The sequence below is a fragment of the Bufo gargarizans genome, chromosome 1 (genome assembly GCF_014858855.1).
Source record: "Bufo gargarizans isolate SCDJY-AF-19 chromosome 1, ASM1485885v1, whole genome shotgun sequence".
In the NCBI taxonomy this organism is placed as follows: domain Eukaryota; kingdom Metazoa; phylum Chordata; class Amphibia; order Anura; family Bufonidae; genus Bufo; species Bufo gargarizans.
The window spans coordinates 638543316-638566623 of NC_058080.1; the positions used below are offsets into that span (position 1 = coordinate 638543316).

Below are 23308 nucleotides of genomic sequence, written 5' to 3' on the forward strand. Positions count from 1 at the left end.
CTTTAATAAAACAACAGATTTTAAATTATCTACCCAGCAGCAACCTTTCCCCAAAATTTCAGGCACCTCAAAACCAAAATAAAAACCCTCAAAAATTAATTTAGCCTTTATTAGGTCTGGATACATTTTTAACCATAGTAGCATTTCTAAAAGTTTCACTGGCGTCCATACTTTTTGAAATTTGCTCTTTGGTACCAGGCAGCTGCTGGGTAGTCTGGGAATTCCTTTGAAAACACCTTAGCATAGGATGAGATCCACTGCAAAATGAACATTCATTTTTGTAGCGATAGTTTGATAACCATTTGTAATTTGCTTCATTAAAAGCAAAACACACCCCTTTTCTCATATTAGTAGATAAGAAAAAGGTTTCACAGCAGCATGTCCAGTGTGACTTTTATTGGGGACCAAGAGTGCACACACAAATACACGACCTTTCGGCTACGCAGTAGCCTTTCTCTACTGCGTAGCCGAAACGTTGTGTATTTGTGTGTGCACTCTTGGTCCCCAATAAAAGTCACACTGGACATGCTGCTGTGAAACCTTTTTCTTATCTACTCGTATATATGGGACGGCGTTGGATTGGCGGTTCCATCACGGCTTATGCATTCCGGACAGGTCAGAAGATCCATTTTGTGCTGCTCTACAACTATTTATTACTACTTTTCTCATATTAGTCTGAGGAGGATTAGCAGCTTTAGCCTGAAACGGTTTCTGCGGCAACATTAAATTCACCCACAGAGAAATATCTTTGACTCCCATTTAAGTGAAGGATGCATTGACAGCTTCTGACGGAACACTTCATCGTACTGATACCACTAAAATTGCGATATGCTTCAAGAATAATGTCCAGGTGCTGTAAAAGGCCACTACAATGCTCAGGATGTTTCTCACCAAGTACTGCAGAGTAAAAACAGAAAGCTTGCAGCCAATTATTAAACGACCTTGGCATAGCACGCTTCCTATCATCCTCACTTCTTTCTTCTTTCTTATCCCCCACCACATTTTCCTTTGCAGACGGCAAAAGGGACATGATCTCCACATATTCCATCCTCCAAATCCTCTCTTTCATACCAGAGGCCGAATGATAACCAAGGGGCGATATCTCACCATCTCATCACACCCTCGCCTCTTTAACACACATTTCATTAACTCCAACACCCTTTTCCAACACCGGCAAAGCATTAACTGCAGCATTACTAGAAGCCAAGACAACACAACAGCGTGGACTCAAAGACAATACATGGAGACTCTCACCATCCATATAATCCTCCTGGACAGCTCCAGAGGCTGTCTTCAATCTTCTGTGGAGACTTGGAGGTGGCTCTACACTACCAAGGGATAGCCCCTCAACAAGCTGCCCCACCACTGCTTGGCTGCGCGAAGGGCCCACGCTGTTCGCTTCCTGGATGGCCTCTACTGTTTGTTGAATGCAATGCTCCACAGCTCTGCCCCTCGGGTGCCGCTCCCTTGCGACGTCTTCACCCTGTGCTCCACAGGGCTCGCCGCTCTGTACACTTAAGTCCTCTGCTGCGCCGGCGCCCGGCCTCAGGAGTAGTATAAGCACTCCTCCTCCCTCTGCTGACAGGCATCCGCATCGTCCGCCGTCACGTCCATCGCTCCAGGGCTCTCTTCCTCCGGCTCTTCTGTCCTCAGTGGCGCTTGATCCAGGCAGTTCCTCAGCCATCCTTCTCCGCCGGCAGCCTCCACTCTCAGGATCAGCTGACACAGGAGCTCTTCCATGTCGCAGGTCAGACGCAGGTCAGATGCAGGTCTAGCGCAGATCAGGTCCTCTTCAGACTGGCACCCCAGCTCAGTCAAGTGGTGCCATATAAAGGGGTCAGTTTCCTGCAGCAACCTGCTACAACAAACAGCTTGGATTTCTCCCCCAGCAACGGATGGCAACCAATCAGCAGAGACCTCCACTACCCAGCAGAATCTGCTTCAAACCAGATTGACCTGGTCATCTTCTCTCAAGTAATTCTCCTGAGGTAATGTTACCTGTCAAATATAAAACAAAGAGAAAGGGGGGGGGGGGAGAACATACAAACCCTAAAAAAAAACTAATGCCCTACCCTAAAGGTGTATGTGCCCTTTTGTGTCCCCCAAGCTAAACACTCTGGGGGGGCCTATCCATTTACTTTGCTAGTATTGTACAGCCCTGTGGATTTGGCACATGAAAATCTGCAGCGGCATATCTGCCTTCTGTGAATATCCCTGATCATAAGACATACCTAGGTTTTAGGGAAGGAAAATAAGAAAGAAAATATTTTTATCAGATCTCCAATCTTCATCAGACTTCAGATCAGACCCCCAAATCAGACCATCAGTCTTTATCAGACCACCAATCGTCATCAGATCTCATATCAGATGCCCAAACCTCATCAGACCTCACATCAGACTCCCAAATCATACCCCTAATCTTTATCAGATTTCAGATCAGCCATAACATAAATGCAAAGAAACTAAAGAACTTACCTCTCCTGCCCTGGAGAGCGGCGCCACTCACACACATTCTTCCTGAAGAGCTGCACTGTGACTTGACACCGTTACCAGCGTCAGGTCATAGTGCGTGCTTAAGCACACTGTAGCCTCATGCTGTACTCTGTCAGGACACAGTGCGGTGCCCAGCGTACAGTGTGTCCCCGGTCCTACTGTACTAATGAGCGCTTTCATAGGTGCTCATTTATTTTCTCTTCATAAGACTCACTGTGGAAAAAGTGCGTCTTATGGACTGAAAAATATGGTAATCCATTGGCATCTACTACAGTAGGGACATGTTGTGCTAGACAATTAATTAAAGAACCAATCATTTACTAAGACTGACATGCATTAGCTTCATGCAGTGTCATGACATGAAAAGATGTATCAGTGTCTGGTAGAAGGACAGCCATTAAATAGTCCATTTCCTCGCACAATCCCGGTAACCGTGCACTTTTCTCGCAATGCATAAGGGACAGAATAGGCAGCACTTTGAGCTGACATTTAAACTGTCATCCTAGCTTGCCCCGTGTTATTTTGACTGTAAGAATCGTTCCATCTCTTAACTATATGGAATCTGACAGGAGACTCAATAATTTCACTACTTTATAGAGTCATTCCATCCCCTCACTGACCCTGCGCCTCTGAATTCCTTGATAAATGAAAATATTAACAAAAAGCACCACATTCTGTGACAAAAATCAACTTCATCTCCCTCTCTTTTATATTTTCAAATGGCAAGATCATCTCAGCCTAACATATAATTTACTACCTTCAGAGAAATCACAACTTTTTTTTATCCCTAAAGGTCTTAAGGGGAGATTTAAATGACCTTCTCACCTCGGTTAAGATGGACAGGAGGCAGACAACATTATAATGTGCAGCATGTATCCTTGATAAACACCTCTATCATGCCGAGGTGAACCAGCGCATTTATCCTGCAGGTCAGGACCCGCAAAGCTCTCTGGATGAGAATCTGAAAAGACTCTGAAGACTGTGCCAGCTTCTCAGCGTGCACTGAAAGCCGGTGTCAAGAATAGTAGCCTATTAAAGGCATTTGGATGGAACAAATCAAAATGGACAAAATAAATGGGGACAAATTTATCAAACTTTTGTGGCTGCAGCAATTACTGCAATTTTGTGTTCAAAGTGTTGTCAGAATCAAGGTTTACATTCTGCGGATCAATTTTTTAAAAAATTGCTTTTTCTTTTCAATTTAATTCTGAGCAAGTATGTTTTGTCAGACTTCAGCAGCTTTAATGCAGGTAAGGAAAGGACACAGAAACTTTGGGGAGTGTGAGCACTTTTGCAGGCTCTGATGCTTCATTTACAGAGTTAGTAATTGTGCAATATTTGAATATTATTTAAAAATCCATATCTACTAGTAGAGATGAGAAAATGGGTTCTTAACTAATAAGATTCGTTATGAACTTCTGCGGTCAAAGGAATCAAAAGTTTTGTAATTCACTTTACAGGGAGAATTGGAGGGGAAAATGATAGAAGGATAAAGATGGAGGATCACATGGGAGGGGACTTGCCCTGATTGGATCAGAGGCTGACAGACAGCCTGTGAGCCAATCACAGGCAGGATTTTTGAAGGTCCTTCAGCCTCTGAAACACTGCAGTTGTAACACCTCTGTTCTCTCCATGCTCACCTTGATTGACAGGTCTATACATCAGTATGCTAAGGACAGAGCTGTGTCCTAGCATGTACGTATCATGTACACTACTTGCTGTAACCTTATCAGGTTGAGAATAGAGGTTTTTTATGCTTAGAAAGCTAATACACATTACTAGTTTATTCACAGAAACAATATATGATTATAAAGACACTAGTAATATGTATTGGGTTTCTAAGTATAAAAAACACTCTTCACAGTATGATAAACCAGAGCATGTAGATGTCTCTGGTTTAAATCCCAGGAGAGACTTCTAGTTTTTTTTCTTCTGTTATTTTTTCTCTCCCTCATTTAATTCATAATAATATAAGTTTTTTTTATACTTTGAAAGCTAATACATGTTATCTGTGTTTTTATAATCATATATTGTGCCTGTGAATAAACCATTAATATATATTAGCTTGCTGAGCATAGAAAACGAAGTTACATACACTCAGCCACAGCTGAGAACCCCTGTTCTGCACAGCGAGATGCCCCCTGGTGAATACCAAGGAAGTTTGCTATAATTTACCTAAAGGCAAGCACACTAAAACTACCCCACCATACCTGTTATTACCCTGTTGACGACACGAACGATTGATGAAGTGATTAGTACGGAGTTATCTGCGGTGCAGCACAGCAGCTTACAATCTTATCAACTCTAGAACACCTGCCCTCCCATTACTAGTCCAGGAACCTGTATCAGAGTATTGTTCCTGAGCAATGCACTGAGCTGAATTGAAGCAGCGGGCCAGTTGTCAGCTCTCAATTGCGCAATGTCCCTTTTAGTTATGGAGTCCTTGTAGTAAACGTGGCAAACACTTTTGGCCTTATATAACACAGAGTCCTATTGTGAGGATTTGCTCTGGTAGGCAGGGTAAGTGGATGCAGTACAGAGGCAAAAAAAAGTTCGTAAATCAAAATGTCAGTGTTTATTTCACAAAAAAGGCAAAAGAAAAACAACTTAATACAGTCTTGGTGTTAAATTCACACAATGCAAAGTCCATAGAACAGTCACGTCACCTTTCTAGCCGTTTTATCCCCGGCAGTTCACAGCAGGCTTTAGGGGGCCTGTTTCTCAGTGTGCAGCGCTCATGCGGCTCTCAGCCTTCCAGCACAGCACCATGCTTTAGATACCAATACAAAGACTCAGCTACTAAGCCCAGCTGCCTATTTAAAGGACAGCCAGGTGCTGCCAAAACCCAGACCGGTACTTAAACTCCGGTCCGGTATTTGATCTCACCTGGCTGGAAATCAGCCCAGCCTCCCATGTTGGGAGGAAAATACCTGCCTTCCCAAACAAAACACCCTTTCTATGTCACACTTTCTAACTAGCTAACAGGCCTAGTCGGAGTCTCTTAGGCGCCAATCTGCAATTAGGTGCGTGCACGATTTTACTGACCCGGGTCTTGTTCTGTATCTAATGATGTCTTTAAACTGAACACCAACAAGTCTCTTCAGCTAACATTAGGTCCTGCAGGATAGGCAGCGCTCCGTTCCAAAGCTCCTAACAGCGTTCTTGGAAACAAACCTTTGACTTCGGACAGGATCTGGGTATGGGACAGTGATCAGTCCCTCTCTGCTGCGACTCCGGCCACTCCAGGACACCCTGACACCAGGATTCGATGAGATTCTGTTCAAACACAGTCCTTCTCTGTTCCTCTCAAGATGGAGGCAGCTGCAGCTTCCTGGTTCTTCTCCAGACTGTCCAAACCCCACCTCCTATGAATATTCACACACTTGCAATATGTTAGCTGGGTTAAGGAACAACGGCATCTTGTGGTTAAAGAGCAGAATGACAGTTCTAATGAATCAATATGCACGTATACAGTATTCAGACAATGGTGACTGTTTCTCCATCTGACAATAGCATTTTATTGTGGGTTAATTGAGGGAGAAAAAAAGTCTCTCCTAGGATTTGAACCTATGACATCTACATGTAAGGGTGACCACTTACTTTCAGGCTAAAAGAACGGTTTTCTATACTAAAATCAGAAGCGTCCTACCAGGAGCGTTAAACTCCTGTTTTCAGATGAAAGTGAATTTTGCATTTCATTTGGAAATAAAGGTCTCAGAATCTGCAGGAAGAATGGAGAGGCACACAATCCAAGTTGGTTGAGGTCCAGTGTGAAGTTTCCACAGTCAGTGATGGTTTGGGGAGCCATGTCATCTGTTGGTGTTGGTCCACTTTGTATCAAGTGCAAAGTCAGCGCAGCCGTCTAGAAGGAAATTTTAGAACCCTTCATGCTTCCCTCTGCATGGAAGCTTTATGGAGAAACAGATTTCATTTTCTAGTAGGACTTTCCCACACGGCCAAAAGTACACAAACCTGATTTAATAACCACAGTATTACTGTGCTTGATTGGCCAGCAAACTGGCCTGACCTAAACCCCACAGAGAATCTATTGGTGTTGTCAAGAGGAAGATGAGAGACAGCAGACCCAACGATGCAGACAAGCTGAAGGCAACCTATCAAAGCAACCTGGGCTTCCATAACACCTCAGCAGTGCCACAGGCTGAATGCCTCTATGCCACGCCGCATTGACGAGGTATTGAGTGCATATACTATACATCATTTTCAGTAGGCCAACATTTCTGTATTCAAAATCATTGTAATTTTCTGAGATACTGTCTTTAGGGTTTTCTTTAGCTGTAAGCCATAATCATCAACATTAAAAGAAATAAATGTTTGAAATAGAAAACTGTTTGTAATAAATATGTTTCACTTTTTTAATTGAATTACTGAAATAAATTAACTTTTTGATGATATTCTAATATCTGATATTTTCTTTTAATACTGTATATGCTACATGAATCGTATGCGCCTTAAGGACCTTATGACATCACCGGGTCACGTGGCTTTCACAAGTCACCTGACTTTGAAGCAGATGTCAGATTATTCAGCTGGAAGGTCCTTTCATATGGTTAGGAGTTTTGGTCCTGGCTGCTTTGAAGCACATATTTGTGTGTGGATAGGGGGGGGAGAGATGACGACCTGTGTCCTGGTGGAGGTGGGGTAAGAGCGGAGATGGTGACCTGTATGCTGGAGGGAAGGGGGCAGAGATGGCGATCTTTGTTGGCGACCTGTGTGTACTGGTGGGGGCTGAGGCAGAGATGGTCACCTGTGTGGGTAACCGAAATATAAGCTATTAAAAAACATAAAAAATTGGAGTCAACATAAATTGCATTCTGAACCCACCTGGTTACAACCTTATACAAAAGTGTGCACATGGAGTCATAGAGTACAAAGGCTGTAAAGTATTTGGTAGTATAACAAAATAAAACCAAGTCTCAACAATCACAATATATAAATATGCCTTTCCGTTGCCAAACTTGACCCAAATTATGTCCCATAGACCTATACAAAGTGCATACTGCAAGCCAGCAACTTAATTTGCACTACACCTTTAGTAATAGCCCGTGGTTGTCATAAGAGGTAAGTATATCATAGCATAATCAGTCAGCTATAAAAAAACGCACCATAGAAACCAAAGCCCCCATGTTCCCAAAATAACCACACAGACTAAAGTGATGCTCAGCAACCCAACACGTGTTTTGCTGATGCTTCTTCAGGACAGATGATACAGATGCTCATTTCTGATAACTGTCCTGTAAAAGGGCCCTCAATCCTGCAGCCACAATCTCTTGTGTTATTTTACTCATCAGCAGTGCCCATCCACACGTTGATCTTAGGTGAATATTTTTGTTATTTAGTGAAGCCAGTAAATCAGGTTAGAACTCTGCAAATGAACTTATAAGGAAAGCAATATGTCTATTTTTTTTATTTTTATATCATGGGGGATGCTGTGGGCTATGTTTTTTGTGTTTGTTCCATTGCAGGTGGATTTAAACATTGACTTCAACATTGCAGTATGCAGCAAGCTCCCATGCTCCCTCTAGTGGTGGCTACAGGTAGCCAAGATTTTATGTTTAAAATATATGCTTAATTAGGGAATTTGGATTACAAAACAGGCCTGTGGCCACTATTAAGATATTCTGGACATAAAAACATGTCAAGAAAAGGTTTTAGGGAGTAAAGAGTTTGGGGACAGTTATTAAGACCAGCGATTTATACTTTGGTCTTACTCCCACTGCGCAGCCGGTGGATGCGCCATAGTTAGGCCTCTACATAACTATGGCTGCCCAGGCCATGCAATATGCTTTAAACTAAGCCAGCTCCCTTGCTGGCTTAGTTTAAGGAAATTTTCCATGCAATAAACTGGCGTTGAAAATGATGAATGAGATGGGCCTGCCGGGCCGCTGTCTTCCGTGCCCATGCCATGCCCCCTTTTTCCACTTCGCAAAAGTGGCATGAGCGGGGTAAAGTACCAGATTTAATGTCACTGGGGCCAACTACCTAAAATATAACTTTTATTAGCAATTTACTAAAAAATTACAAAAAATTACACACGAAGGTCCCTCACATGGGGACTGATGGACAAACGACAATTACAGACAGACACTAAGAGCCAATTTTAAGGATCAGTCAGAGTGGCTACATATGGTGGTACACCGGGGCAACAACCAAATGGGTCTCTATTGTGTCCCTGACCTTATCTCAGCCCAGAGATGCACTCTAATGGTGGGAGCACTCTGTCCCCGTACCTAGCCTGCCTGTCCGTAAAAAGCCCTTATAGCACGTTGACCCATATGGATGTCCGGGTCCTACAACAACAAAAAATTAACGAAATATTACGCCTTAAAGGAAAGACCAGACAGATTTCTCGGTCTATCCACAGAGAAGCCACAGTTAACGAAGATAATTATAATACTGTGAATCAGGTCTAACGACAATAATTAACGAAATAGTACGCCTTCATTGAAGATCCAGCAAGATATCAAAAAAAACACAGTTTAACAAAGATGATTATGATACTGTGAATAAAGTCTCAGTCTCGACGCGTTTCCCCTTAATGATGTGGTTCATCAGAAGACCATAGGAGAGTATAAACAAGTACGTTGCTGCTATAATCTAGCGGCTACATAACAACGGTTCAAAGAGGACCCATAATATAAGTCCAGAGATGAAAAACCAAAATTTCTGGAGCACCCCGAGGCGGTGTTCCACTGTCAGAGACCATTCAATTAACACATGAACAACCAAAGTACTAACGATATGTGTGATGTACTTATCTGGTCCTATGGATCATCTCCATACAGTGGTCCGCAGTCAGGGGTGCTCCAGGGGGCAAAAAACGATGAGGCTCCCGTGTTGTAAATACAGCTAGAGAAATCACTTACTGCATTTATCTATATACCTAAATCAATGCATATATATTCTTAAAGGAGACAGAGCAGTTATAAAGTGGTTCTTATTACACTGTATTTTCTTTGCCCTGTAGTCCATTATCCTCTCTAAAGGCAGCAGAAAAAAATGCAGGTTCCAAGGAGAGAGATTTTTATGACCCAGTTTGCTCATTTCTTGGCAAGCAGTTGCCTCCCACAGCAAACCAAGCAGGGAAGTGGCTTTTATGGGATTCAGCATACATGTAATCAGCGCTTGACTCTGTCCCTTCTATGTTCAGTATTTCTGCACAGATTTTAGATATGCTTCATCCCAGCGAGACACTTTCCCTGCACTCTATAGAAAGCAGATAAAATGTAATCAAGGACCTGATAGTGCTGATGATTGTCCTTGCACCTCCATAACATTGTTGGGCGCATGACAAGCTTATGATTACTTTGATCTCCACTCTGCTCCTTCTGTCTTTCCCTAATGCACTGGAGTAATGCACAATAGAGGCAATGCACAGAGATGTCACAGCATAAGGCCTCTTGCACACGACCGTATGGCTTTTTCTGTATTTTGAGGTCCGTTTTAAACTGATCCGTTTTTCTTTGTTTCAGTAGTGTTTCCGCTTCCGTTCCGTTTTTCCATTTGGTTTCCGTTTGTGATCCGTTTTTGCTTATCGCAAACGGAAACGGAAGCATACCATAATGTTTAAACAGTAAGAAAATAAAAAAATTGGGCTGGGCATAAAATTTTCACTAGATGGTTCCGCAAAAAACTGAATGGATACGGAAGACATACGGATGCATTCCGTATACATTCCGTTTTTTGCGGAACCATTGACTTGAATGGAGCCACAGAACGTGATTTGCGGGCAATAATAGGACATGTTCTAAAGGAACGGAAATACAAAAAAGGAATGCATACAGAGTACCTGTAGTGATATAATAGTAAAGGGATAATTAGCTGGATAAGGTCACAGCACAGGGATCATGCACAGAGTGATGTCACAGCATAAACATAATACATTCAGTGATGTAATGGTAATGGGATAATTAGCTCATTAAGGTTACAGCATAGGAATAATGCACAGAGTGATGTTATAACATAAAGTATAGGAATGACTACTGTAGCTCAATATGGTTATAGCACAAAAATCATGCACAGAGTGATGAAATGAGGTCAATGAGCACAGTGATGTCACAGTAAAGGGCTGGTGTACATGATGATATCATAGCACTGAAAAACAGTAAGAAACAGGGACATGTCCAGGTGACAGAATGAAATGGATCTGAAAACCCTTATAATTAGAATCTTACAGAAGTTTATACTGTATATGTGCTTTATAGATAAAATTGATAGTAGTATATATGAACAGGTCCTCTCCATTCCTGACATGATTAGAGATGAGCGAATCGACTACCACGAAGTGGAATTCGATCCGAATTTCAAGGATAAATTCGATTTGCCTAGAAGCTGAATTTCCTTGTGCTTCGTGCTTCAGCGAATTGATTTAACCTGAAATAGTATAAAAAACAAAAAAATCCAAACTTACCTTCTCCATTTGTTCGCAACTGGCCGTCAGCCTCCATCTTACTTGAAGATCTCGGCTAAAATCCTGTGCGGCGCGAGATTACATAATACGTCATACGTCACCACGCCAGCCGGTGTGATGACATAATCTCGCGCCGCACAGGATTTCGGGGGAGACCTTTAAGCAAGATGGCGACGGCCAGCCCGTCGCGAGCAAATGGAGGCGGTAAGTTTGATAAAAATAATTTGTATCGTTCATTTTACACTCAGATGCCACGATCATGTATGAACGCAGCATCTGAGGGGTACAATGACGGGGGCGGCGCTATCACCACTCCCTGTCATTGCACCCGCTACTTAGAAAAAAATTATCTTTGTGGCGAAGTAATTCGTCACAAAGCGATTTTTTTTGTGAAATTCTGCAAATCAGAAAAATCTAACTTTTAAGAAATTCGCTTATCTCTAGACATGATACACAACTTTATACTTTTTACATTGATCCTTGCACAAAATATTGTGAACAATATAAAGCTGGAAACTGTAATACTGTGTAATATTCTTTCATCCTATGAATATTTTCTTTGTATTATTTCAAATCATTGTGAAGTTTTTATCAGTCAAAACGCATCTTGGAACAGATTGCCTTTTGCTTGACAGACTATACCATAGTAACGTGGCGGTGTTTTGTCCGCAGGTAATGGAAGACATGCTAGAGGACGAGGAAGAGGAGGATGACAAAGATGACAAGGTAATTATCCCTCTGTACACATGGGTACCTGAGGTTATCAGAATGTAAGCATGACACAGACAGAAGGAAAAGGAATTGAAAGGTTTCAGGCCAGAACATTGGACGCTCTGTTTATCATTCTAACAATGCCCCGGTACGGCGCAAGCTATAAATTCATCTTTTTTTTCTGTCTAGTGCTGGGTCAAATATTTTACTTCTGCCAAGAACAAATATGATTCCACCTGTCTGGAGTGTGATAGCTCTTCTGATCATAATTGCAATGATGGCTGTTTATGAAGGACAAAATATGTGTCCTACCACAAAAAGTTACACATAGAACAGTGCTGGATATATAAAGAATGCATCAGGATATGGCTACATGCGGCAGAATAGCAGTGCGGTATATCATTGTGTCTTTGTGATGGTGCAATAAGTGGTTCTTCCCTGTGGTGTCCTTCATATAGGCAATAATTAGACTGGCCTTTCAACCCATAGACATACCGTACACCTAACAGGCCATAGTGGCACACATACAGTATATACAGTAAAATATAAGTTATTATATAGAGCCAGTGGAGGCAGCTCTTCATTATCTCATCTGTTACATACAGAATATTGCTATATAAATCACACTGGAACCAAAGTCTCAGAGCAGATAGTAGAGGAAGTGAAGACCAAGTGGTAGGTTTATCAAGACTGGCATTTTGTAATGCAAGAGTGACATGAAATGGCATTTTTTGGTGCAGAATAGGATGTGCACAAAAAATGGAGGCGAAGAGGACTTGATATATTTTCCCCTTTGACTTTATGACATGGCAAATACTGGAAATATTATTTTACTGAAAGAGTGATTGAAGCTTGGAAAAAACTTCCAACAGATGTGGTTTACCATGACAAAACTTCACCCGCCCTCTGGCTGTGACCTGAAAAACAAAACAACCGGCATACCAAACAATCCATAATCACAAATAAGGGGGAGGGTGGCAGCTGCCTACTCTTCACTACACTACCTGAGTGACTGGTTTCTTTCCCAAAATGGCCCCTTTCCAGCCACTCTCACCCCTTCCTAAATCACCCTGGCACTAAATCCCCCTCTATTTAAAAATACCAATCCCTGCCTAAATCTGTCTGGCAGACACCTCCCCTCATCATGCTGGCCTCCCCCCAGGCTATGCCCTCTAGTCTGGCCACACTTGACGCAGGTCCTGCTTGACTTCAACCTAACACCACCCCCTTCCCAGAAATAATGACTCGGACACCAGGTTGGATTGAATCGGCCACAGCAGCCATTTTATTATTAAATATTAAATTTTCCAAAATGTTCCCAAAATATATTCAGCTAACCCATATGCAACGGCATATGAAAACACACCCACCAAAACTTGGAGGCACCACTGATGGACCTAAAACCCGGCGAAAAAATACCAACCATGAGAGTCCAGCCCCAACCATGGAGCCCTCCAATCCTCCAGAACCTGTTATTCCACCAACTCTGAGAAAATCTACAGTGGGTGAATTTAAACATGCCTGGGATATACATATGTCTATCCTGAGATAAAAATGAATTAATATAAGAGCAGACTAGATGGTCTTTTTCTGCCATCAATCTTCTATGTTTCTATGTCATTCCAGCATGTGTAAAGGGATGAATAGAGATAATATGGAAAAGCTAGTGAAAAAAACGCTTCTTGGAATATCAACTCTAAAAAAGAGCTGTCTACAATAGGTGTCCTGGGTTTGGCTGAAAACCCATAAAATTTCAAGGCCCTTTAAATGGCCCAACATTGACTTACAGGGTAGCCAATAATAGGTGGCACTAGAGAGAGTTTTCTTGCTTGGAGGAACCTAAAAAGAAGACACCAGTAAATATAAGTCCTTGAGTAATCCATCTCTACCAAGTCATTAAAAATTGTATTCAGTAATTTCTTTACAGCTTACAAGGACGTTCTTGAATGTAAGGTACGTGAATTATGTCACCAAATAATCACAATTTGTTTCTTTTCACTAACTTTATCTAATAGCAGATATCTGTAATAAATTCTCCTTTACACTTCCAAGTAATATCGTATATTGTTTCGGTGGCACAGCTCTAAAGAGTTACATTTTTGGTTTCTGTGTCGACACATGACCAATTCAACTTTTGTAAAAAAAAGAAAAAAAGAAGGAAAGAAATACAAAATAGAGGAGCAGAAAAAAAGAAATACAAGCCTGTTTCCACAATTCATTGTGTCAGGATATGATAGCACTTGCATTAGTCGTCCTTAAGGGAATATGAAAACCAGAGGGAGGAAATTAGAGTGACCTTGTACCACAAAAGCTATGTATTGTGCTAGCAGGACTACTTTGCAGCACACAAGAGTGTAGTGATAAAGGTCTGGAACTGTCTGCTTTTTTACAATACCCAAAATCTCTCTGCGGCTGGAAGAATCTTCAAAAGATGAGATGTTACAATTAAACTTTTGAAGACCGTTGCTTATATTCATAAAAGTACTGAAAGGACTTCTGCAGCTAGACTCCTATTAGGGAGCTTTTTCCTCCTAAAACACATATCTCTGCAGTAGTCAAGTATTATGTATTAATCTGGGTCATCAAATTATATCATTAAGATAATAAATACATTGACAATAGTCTTAAGGATATTTTTTTTTAGGTCTGATTTGGCCTTAGAACATAAGTGATACATATGGCATTGCTTTGCTTTGGGCCACATTTAGTAACTGGGGTCTTCTGTGGATTCCAAAGTTCAAAACTGGAGCCCCATGTCACAAACCAGCGGGTGTGAACCCACTGTGCCACGTGACCAACCTCCTCTAAGGGCGTTGTCTAAGTGAACCCTTTGTTCTTCATAGTACCACTGATGGTGGGGATAGACTTTCCTGAGGAGAACACCAAGTCGCTACCATTTGAGGAAGATTGGCACATAAATTAGCTGGTCCAGGTGGACCAGGAGGTACCAGAGCAAGGTACCAAAGGTAGGGATGTAGTCAACAGGCCAAGTCGTAACCAGGAGCGACAGTGCAGGACCGAGGATGAGGCAGAGGCGTAGTCGTACATGCAATGAGTCAGGGCAGGCAGCGCAGATACAGGTCAGGTAATCCGGGTCAGCAACAGGAGAGTCGAGACATAGCATGCAAGGATCAGATAGGAAGCAGGATCCAGAAGACAAGCATGGGTCAGGAACACAGGAACTCAAGCACAGACAAATTCACCTTTGTAGGACACAAGGACCTTTGATGCTCAGGCACCTGGGAAGCCGACTGGAGAGGGAATCTCAGTTTTTGTCGTCAGGTATCATGCCGCACTCTATTAGGGTAGGAAGTGGGAACTGCACTTTCTTATTGAAGAATTCAAGTCAGTAGCTCTTCTCCCTGTGGTTTGAATTGTCCCCACACATGTACTTAGAGTGTATGGAACTGCACTTGCCTTAAGGTTAAAGATATCAAAGAAGTCTGACTTTGCAAGGGATCTGTTGCTCTGTTCATCTAGCACTGCATACATTTTCACTGCCCTTTCTCTCTTGCCAGTGGGATACACAGTCACTAAACATATTTTAGAGCATGATCGTGCACTCTTGCCTTGTCCACATACTTCAGTTAGACATTACTGGGGAGAGTGGGGTCTCTTGTTGCTCCCTGCCCTGATCTTTCATGGGTTCTACAGTCTCTAGTGGTGCAGGAGCAGGGCCAGGGTGCAAAGCTGCAATATGTCTCTCACTGCCACATTCTGTACATTCTACTGGTATTTTACAGTCTTTGGCAATGTGACGAGTAGATCCGCAGCTCTTAAAACACATGCCGTTTGATTAAGGAAGGACATCCGCTCTGCAATAGGTTTGCTTCTAAAGCCTTTGCATTTCTTTAGTGGATGTGTTTTTTTTGTGTATTGGGCAATGTCTATTAGGGTTTTATATGGTATGTACCTTATAGGTGCTTTGACAGTCTGTGACTTCTGAAGGTACAACTGTTTTGTGTGTGGATACAGAGGTCTTACCGTGAGGTCTATGAGGTCTTTGTGATTGATTGCCGCTGGTGGTGAAGGCGAAACTGGGATCACTTCGGATTTTCACTTGCTGTCGGACAAACCTAGAGAACACAGAGAAGGGGGGAAAGCGACTCCATAGTCTTCTTGGAATTTACCTCCCACAGACATCCACTTGTCATGCAGATTCGAAGGTAGTTTCTCTACTATGGGATTAGTGCCTCTGGCTGTATCTAGATATGAAAGCCCTGGCAAGTAGCCATCCTCTTTGGCATATTCTATCTCTAGCAGAAGATCACTTAGTTCTTGTAGCCACACGTTATCACTGTAGCCCACTGTCACGGCCATGGTCATGGTCGTGACTCCTGAACCGCATGCGGTTGTCAGCGGTTTGGTCTGGTTGTCAATCACAGGTGAGGGCTGTGGTATTTGCCTCACCTGTGGTTGCCGCTGGCAACAGTATTTATGTGGCAGCATAGCAGCCTGAGCTGTATTGTGGCAGCTTGCTATGTTGTGCATGCGGTTACACCTGAGTGTGTGTGTTATAAATTGTAAATTGTATATTGTTATAAATTGTTATGTATTGTTATACTTGATGTGATGAAGATGTGTTTGTGTGTCATGTCTATCTATTGCAGTGTATGGTTTCCTGGCATCCTGTGTGGTGTGTGTGCTCTGTCTATTGTGTTTGTGGACAACAGCACTGATACTTGGGTCCCAGGCTCTGTGTCTGTGGCAGGTAGGTGTTTGTACTAGTTGCACTTACCTGCCATTGCCATATCACTGTTCCAGTTCCCCTTTCGTTATAGTTTGGCCATCTTTAGACTCCTGTTTCTCCATGTCCAGGAGGAACACGTAGTCTACCCAGCTCCTAGCTTAGGGACCTGCGGAGGGCTAGTAGGGACCCGAGGTTCCAGAGCATGAGCCCTCCTACCTTCAAGGTCGGCTCATGTCGATAGGAGTTAGGGTCAGAATAGGGAAGCAATAGGAGCTGACCTGCTCCCTAGTTCTGTCTTCCTGGCCGAGTCATGATTACCATCCTCGTCATCGCACGGCTGAGGGTTTTCCCCATCCTCAGCCGTGACACCCACCGTAGGAAAGATTTTTAATTTTTTCAACAGTGCTCCTTCAATTACCTCTAAGGATCCATAAGTTTTTTCTAGTCTTTTCCAGGTCATGTTGAGTCCTGCTGCAGGGTTGAACAGGTTTTCTCTTCTCATCCTCTTAGCATGCTCTGCTGACTCGGTACCAAGCCATTTTATCATTAAATCAAGCATTTCTGCTGGTGATAAGTTCAGACCTCTAGTGGCATTCAGAAAGGAAGATTTCCATGCCCAATAGTTTTCAGGACAGTCATCAAATTTAAGAAAGACTGAGCTAACTATTTATTTGCGGACAAGATATTTAGTGACATCCACTGCACATTGTTGTTCGCACATGTAATCTTTAGGTTGAGGTGGTGGGAACACTAGTTTTTTTTGTTCCTAGGGGATTCTGGTGATTTATTCTTGGTTTGCTGGCAACCACTGACCTCATGTGGTTGATTGGGCCTGCTCAGGGGGTCTGTTAATCTCGGCCTGAATTCCTTTGCTTTAGGTTTAAGAGACTGTTCCTTTGTATGCACATCAGTAAGGTTCTGGATGTACTCACTTGTACGATATGCAGAGGATAGAGGTTTTTATCTGGAACCTTTGAGTCTTTATATGCTTTTTCACTTCCTGGCCGACTTATTCCCATGTAGGCAGCGGCCTCTGCTTCAGAAACTGCAGGATAAGCAATTTTGAATCTAATTCCGCCTCTTTTTGTGCTATGGCAGCTTTCTTAGCTGCTATCTCCTGCATCATCATGGCTTCTTTTTCTGCGTACTGTAGCTGGACACAGGCAGTTTCTGCCTTGGCACGAACTCTAACTGCTGAGGAACTTGCTGAGGACATCTTGCTAGATCGTGAAGATCTGGACACATGCGACTGTGCATCGTCTTCCTGGGAACTGGGGATGTTTTCCCTGCCTTGCTGTGTCGGTGGTAACGTGTCATCAGCCTTGTACTTTGTTCCTGATCTTAGACTCATGCTGCAGTAATGGCGTCTCCGTTTATTCCAGACCGCCACGTGGCTGTCCTTTTACTGTTCTGCTTCGCGTTATTGAACTGTTGTATAACACTAGTCAGACAGCCTAACAATAATTCAGAATTTAAGAAACGTGAGACATCAGATCTGTATGTATTTTTTGTTCTGAATAACTTTGTAGAACTATAACATAAGCACAAACAAAACATATGTGTCAGTACATTAAACATTATACAACAGCTTCATTCCATCAGTGAGTGTACTCACGGACAATTCCATGATAAGTCCAGGAATAGCTCAGAGCTCCACTGTATGCTGCTTGCTAGATCCAGAAGCAATCACGAAATGCAGGATAGGAAGTTCCAGGTTAAAGGTTAGTGTCTTTGTGAAGATTACCACTTCCTGTCAAGTCCTGATTTAACTAGGCATAATTATAACTAACTCTGACCGCTAGATGGCAGCAACATCAAAATAACATTGCAGTATAATCCATTACAGAACATTGCATACATTTACTTTCAACAATATGGGCAGAACAGTCATAATACCTCAAAAAGTTATTAATAAAAACTACAGCTCCCCACAGAAAAAAGAACCATCACACAGCTCCATAGTTGGACATATAAATATAAATCGCTGTAAGCACACTGATCTACAGAATAAAATTAGTATGCCAGTTTTACTGACCAGTAAATGCTGCAAATATGAAGCCCATAAAACAATGGCAGAATTTTTATTTTATTTTTTCTAATTTCACCCTATTAATAAAGTTTTTCAAGCTTCTCAACACATTGTATGGAATATTAGATGGTGTCAAAAGGAAAAACAAACCATCAAACAGCTATGTGAAAGGCAAAGTTAGGAAGGAAAAAATGAAAAAACAAAAATTGTTTACAATGCCATGGGGTTAAAGCATTTACCTGCTATATGACGAGGGAATATTGACAGACAGCACACCTAGTTCTCATTTAACAAGCTAGAGAGAAATGGTACTCACGACCTCCTGAATTATGTTAGATTAAAAGGAGGGTGGTGTTAAAGAGATGAGAAAAACAGTGTCTTAATTTATGCCCTCGACCTTTGCTTCTAGTAGAGATGTATAGTTATATAACACAGTAAGAACTTACTCTTTGGCAGAAAGCATTAGAAATGTCAAAAAACTCGGTGTGATTTGTTATCCCCCGAACAATCTCCTGTATGCACTTACACTTCAATAAGGATGGAGATGTAATGCTCCCAGATGACTTGACTAGCTCACAGTTGGAAATCAACAGATTGGATGAGAAATCCCTATAGAATGTTCTGGTTTCTTCCCATCCTTCAAAATTCATCAAATTATGATATGGGGAAAAGCAGCATATGTGAGTCATAGTTCTAATGTTAAGCGATAATAAGTATCCATGTATGGCAATAAATAGACAATTTATTGCAAAGGTCATCGCGACGAGTTGGCTGTATTTTAATTTTCTACAAATTGAACATAACCACTACGACTCCATGACGCCATTAACAGCCCTAGTTTTATTGCTATTGTTCCTCATTCCGGGAGCTCTGGGTATAGTGAAATGTTAGCAGCATCTTAGCAAGTTATTGTTCTATTCTTCCTTCAAACTATTATTATCTCTGTACATAACCCAACTCTTACTGTACCAACCTAACACCCTCATGGTGGTCATAAACCTTGGCAAGTGGTCAGGTAAAAGCTCATTCAGCTGCCCACTATTGCTCTTGACCGCCCAGTAGAAAGCGGGGAATAAGCCACGACAGACATCTCTGGAGATGGTGTATCTCCAGTGAGAACAAAGGGTATGTTGAAATCTAGCATTCTTGATCCTATTCCTCCCCTAACGTGTGCCTTCGGGGGTTAGTTGGGACACCCTCATACAGACTGGATGGTCATCAAGTCCTGCTAGTGGGTTTGACCGACATTTGTCTAATGTGCATGACCAACTTAGGTGACCTTTAGGGAGTCCAATCTACTTGTTAGTCACGGTATCCTTAAGGGCATCATCAAGTAGCATAACATGTCGGGTGGATTAGTGAGGAACAATTTTTAAAGTGAGTATCCTATCTAAATGTCCATGTTCTATGTGGCGCAGACCTGCAGCTGCACAACTATATTTCCACTAATGTGGAATCATTGGTAAAGCATTTCTGTAAGTAATGTATTTTCAATTGATTAACTTCTTCTACAGTGGCCCCTTTCACATATTTCACTAATTTGTCACATGACCTGTGACATCAGCTTCTTCCCTGCTCTGATGACATTCCGTGTAGAAGCCTAGGGCCCGTCATGAATGATGTCTGCAGGCTTAGCTGTCTGGTCTGTCAGGAACACACATGCTGGATCCATCCTTAGCTGAGATCTGTCAGGCATATCCAGTTCATTCAGAAGGCATCCTCATAGAGAGTTGCTTGCCAGCTGCCAGTGTATATAGGCCATAGGAACATCAGCACTTAGGTCCAAAAAGTGGATGGAGCTTGTCAGGGTGAAGTCACACCCCCTGCATGTTACTGGAGGCAGAGTAGATCAACATTAGCTTTTATAACCCAATAAGCAGAAGGTAAATTCCAGTCACAGTAACAGCTAACAGGGTGTGGGGAATGGTTTACAGGACTGGGACAGGTGAAATACTCTGCCGGTATAAATGGAAGAAGGAGCAAGATGTGAGGTCAGTGACTACTGGGAAGATCTGTAGCAAAGAGATCCAATACAGGGCAAGGGAAAGGAAGTCTTAGCCGACACCCCCAAATATTAATGAGAAGAATGTCACAGAATGTTTTTACACACAGCTCTGTAACTGCATGTAAACAAAGGGGCCAGAGCAGTACTAGATATGTGTGTAAGTAGCATTTTTCTTTTGCTAGACCACACTTATCTAATGTATATATTCCTGATCATCAGGTTTGCAGTGCGTCATTTTTTTATGTAACTCGGATAACCCCTTTAAAAGGTGTCTGTCACCAGGAATTTTAGCATTAAACCAAACAAAATGCCATGTAGGGATTTGGTGAGTATAGTTTAATAGTACATTTTATTCTGTCCTCTGTTGCTGCATTGTTGATATAAAGACATTTTTCCCATGTGCAAGTGAACAGTATAGTGCACAGAGGGCAGGCCTGAGCCCATAAGTGCCCCTGGCCCAGCCTCTCTTTCTCCTGGATAATTGACAGGACCAGGCTTCTGAACCTTTTGCCTTCACAGTGCATTTTATGGACCTGTCAAGACAAAGATACAGAACCAAGGGCAAACCTGAGTCCCTGGGTGCACCATAACTGTGCTGCTCTCCACTGCCAGCCCCTCCATCCCATGGATGATTTCTGTATCTTCATCTTGCCTGGCCTGTCAAATGCATGGTGAAAGCGCAAGATGTCAGGGCCAGGAGAGGTGCAGATTTAGAAGCCTGGTCCATTTATCCATTAGAGAGAGAGGCTGAGGACAGCAGCAGAGCTATGGTGTACCCAGGAGCGCAGGCCCACCCTCAGTTCACTTAATTACTCATTTGCATATGGGAATAAACACTTTTTTTCAGCAATGCAGTAACGGAGCACAGAATACATGGTTAAAATATGCTCACCAAGCCCTAGCAAGCCTTGTGCTAGGTTTAATGCTGAAATTCCTTTTGGCAGTTCTTGTTTAAAGGGGTTGTCTTATCATGAACAATGGGGGCATATCACTAGGATATGCCCCCATTGTCTTATAGGTGTGGGTCCCACCGCTGGAATCCCCACCTATATCGAGAACAGAACCCAGCAAGTGGAGGAGGGTGCACTGTGCAGCTGCCCTCAATTAATTTTCTATGGGGCCGGCGAAAATAGCTAAGCCAGCCCTCAGCTATTTCCGTCGGCCCCATAGAAATTAATGGGAGCGGGGGCCGCGCATGCGCAGTACGCTCCCATTCACTTCTATGGGGAGCCGACTTGGTGGTTCCTGGACTGGAGTCCTCCAGCCACCACCTTGAGGGGCTCCATTCTTTGTATAGGTGCGGGTCCCACACCTATAAGACAATAGGGCATATCCTAGCGATATGCCCCTATTGTCCTTGATGAGACAACCCCTTTAAGTTATACATTAGTGAAGTACACGGTGAAATAATAGGGTATTAAAGGGCAGATTTGTACCTATGAAACTGGCTGACCTGTGCGCTAGGAGGCTCAAGGCATCTGTGTTGGTCCCATGTTCATATATCTCCACTTCGCAGAAAAACATAAAGTTTTAATATATGCAAATGAGCCTCAAGGAGCAACAGGGGCGTTGTTGTTGTTACAACTAGAGGCTCAGCTCTCTCTGCCGCACCCGCTACACTTTTTATACTTCCCTGACCTTAGCCATCCCATAGGGTCACTTGGTTTATTTGTGCTCATGAATACTTGAAGCTGTTTAATGTACAGAAGTAGCAATTATCAACTGGACAGGTAATGCATTAAATAAACAGGTGCAGCAAGGGGAGCCTGGCCAGCCACAGACATGAACGGTCGTGTCTGAGTGAGCTCCGCTCTTGTACAGCTCTAAAAGCTATTATCCTGAGCAGTATTTTGCCGCCATCATTCCTCAGCCCAAGGAGAAAAGATCGGGGAGACCCCGAGGACGAAGTATGTCTAAAAACAAACCCCCTACCACCTCTGAAAAGCTTAAGGCGTTCGCCAGAACAAGCGACCAAGATGGTGCCGACTCTATCTCAAGGGCTTCCTCGCTGGACGTCGAAAATGCAATGTCGGGGGAACCAGGACAGGAGGAAGAACCCACACTGGCGCAGGTTACTAACAAACCTATTCACTTCTATGGGGATGCGCTGCGTGAAAAACGCACAATATAGAGCATGGTGCGAAAATCACCGCTCATGTGCACAACCCCACAGAAATGAATGGGTCCGGATTCAGTGCGGGTGCAATGCGTTCACCTCACGCATTGCACCCGCACGGAAAACTCGCCCGTGTGAAAGGGGCCTTAGTCTAAATCATGGAAGGAGGAGTGGTAGGGGGATGCAAATCTGCAGCAGAGAGAGGGAAAGACCACAAAACATTTCTCTTTGCATCTAAAGTGCTTCTACAACTGCGTCAGGAGTGAATGGGATTTTCTGTATTGACAGATGCACTTTAAACGGAATGTGCCATCAGAAAATGACCTATTGTTCAAATCACTATTTTTTTTTAATTTCCCATACCACTATCTGTATTTGATATAAATAACTAAAACCATGCAGCTTTTTCACTGACCACTAGGACTAAGGCCTCGTGCACACGACCGTTGTGTTAGTCCGCATCCAAGCCGCATTTTTTGCGACTCAGATGCAGACCCATTCACTTCAGCGGGGCCGCAAAAGATGCGGACAGCACTCCGTGTGCTGTCTGTGTCCGTTGCTCCGTTCCGTAGCCCCGCAAAAAAATAAATAATAATATGTCCTATTCTTGTCCTTTTTGTGGACAAGAATAGACATTTCTACAATGGGCCGCCCGTGTACCTTATTTTGGTCCGTTTCTATTCATTTAGTGGCCTCACCGTACTCTACATTTTCCTTATGTTGTTCATAGGATATTTCATATATAGCTGGTTTACATTTTATGTCCCCACTTAGCGGACGCTCAGTGGATTCTGTTTGTGTTGGTTACATATATTATTCTGTGTACCGCACTTTGT

General features: G+C 42.8%; 1 protein-coding gene across 2 annotated transcripts in view; it reads left to right on the plus strand.

The window, feature by feature from the left end:
- The window catches only part of MCTP1 (multiple C2 and transmembrane domain containing 1), a 1090031-nt gene that overhangs the window by 972800 nt on the left and 93923 nt on the right, over window positions 1–23308 (plus strand). For both annotated transcript variants that reach the window (XM_044276001.1, XM_044276002.1), the window contains exon 18: window positions 11594–11647. In XM_044276001.1, the coding sequence (XP_044131936.1) occupies window positions 11594–11647 (54 nt within the window). The remainder of the gene's footprint in view (window positions 1–11593; window positions 11648–23308) is intronic.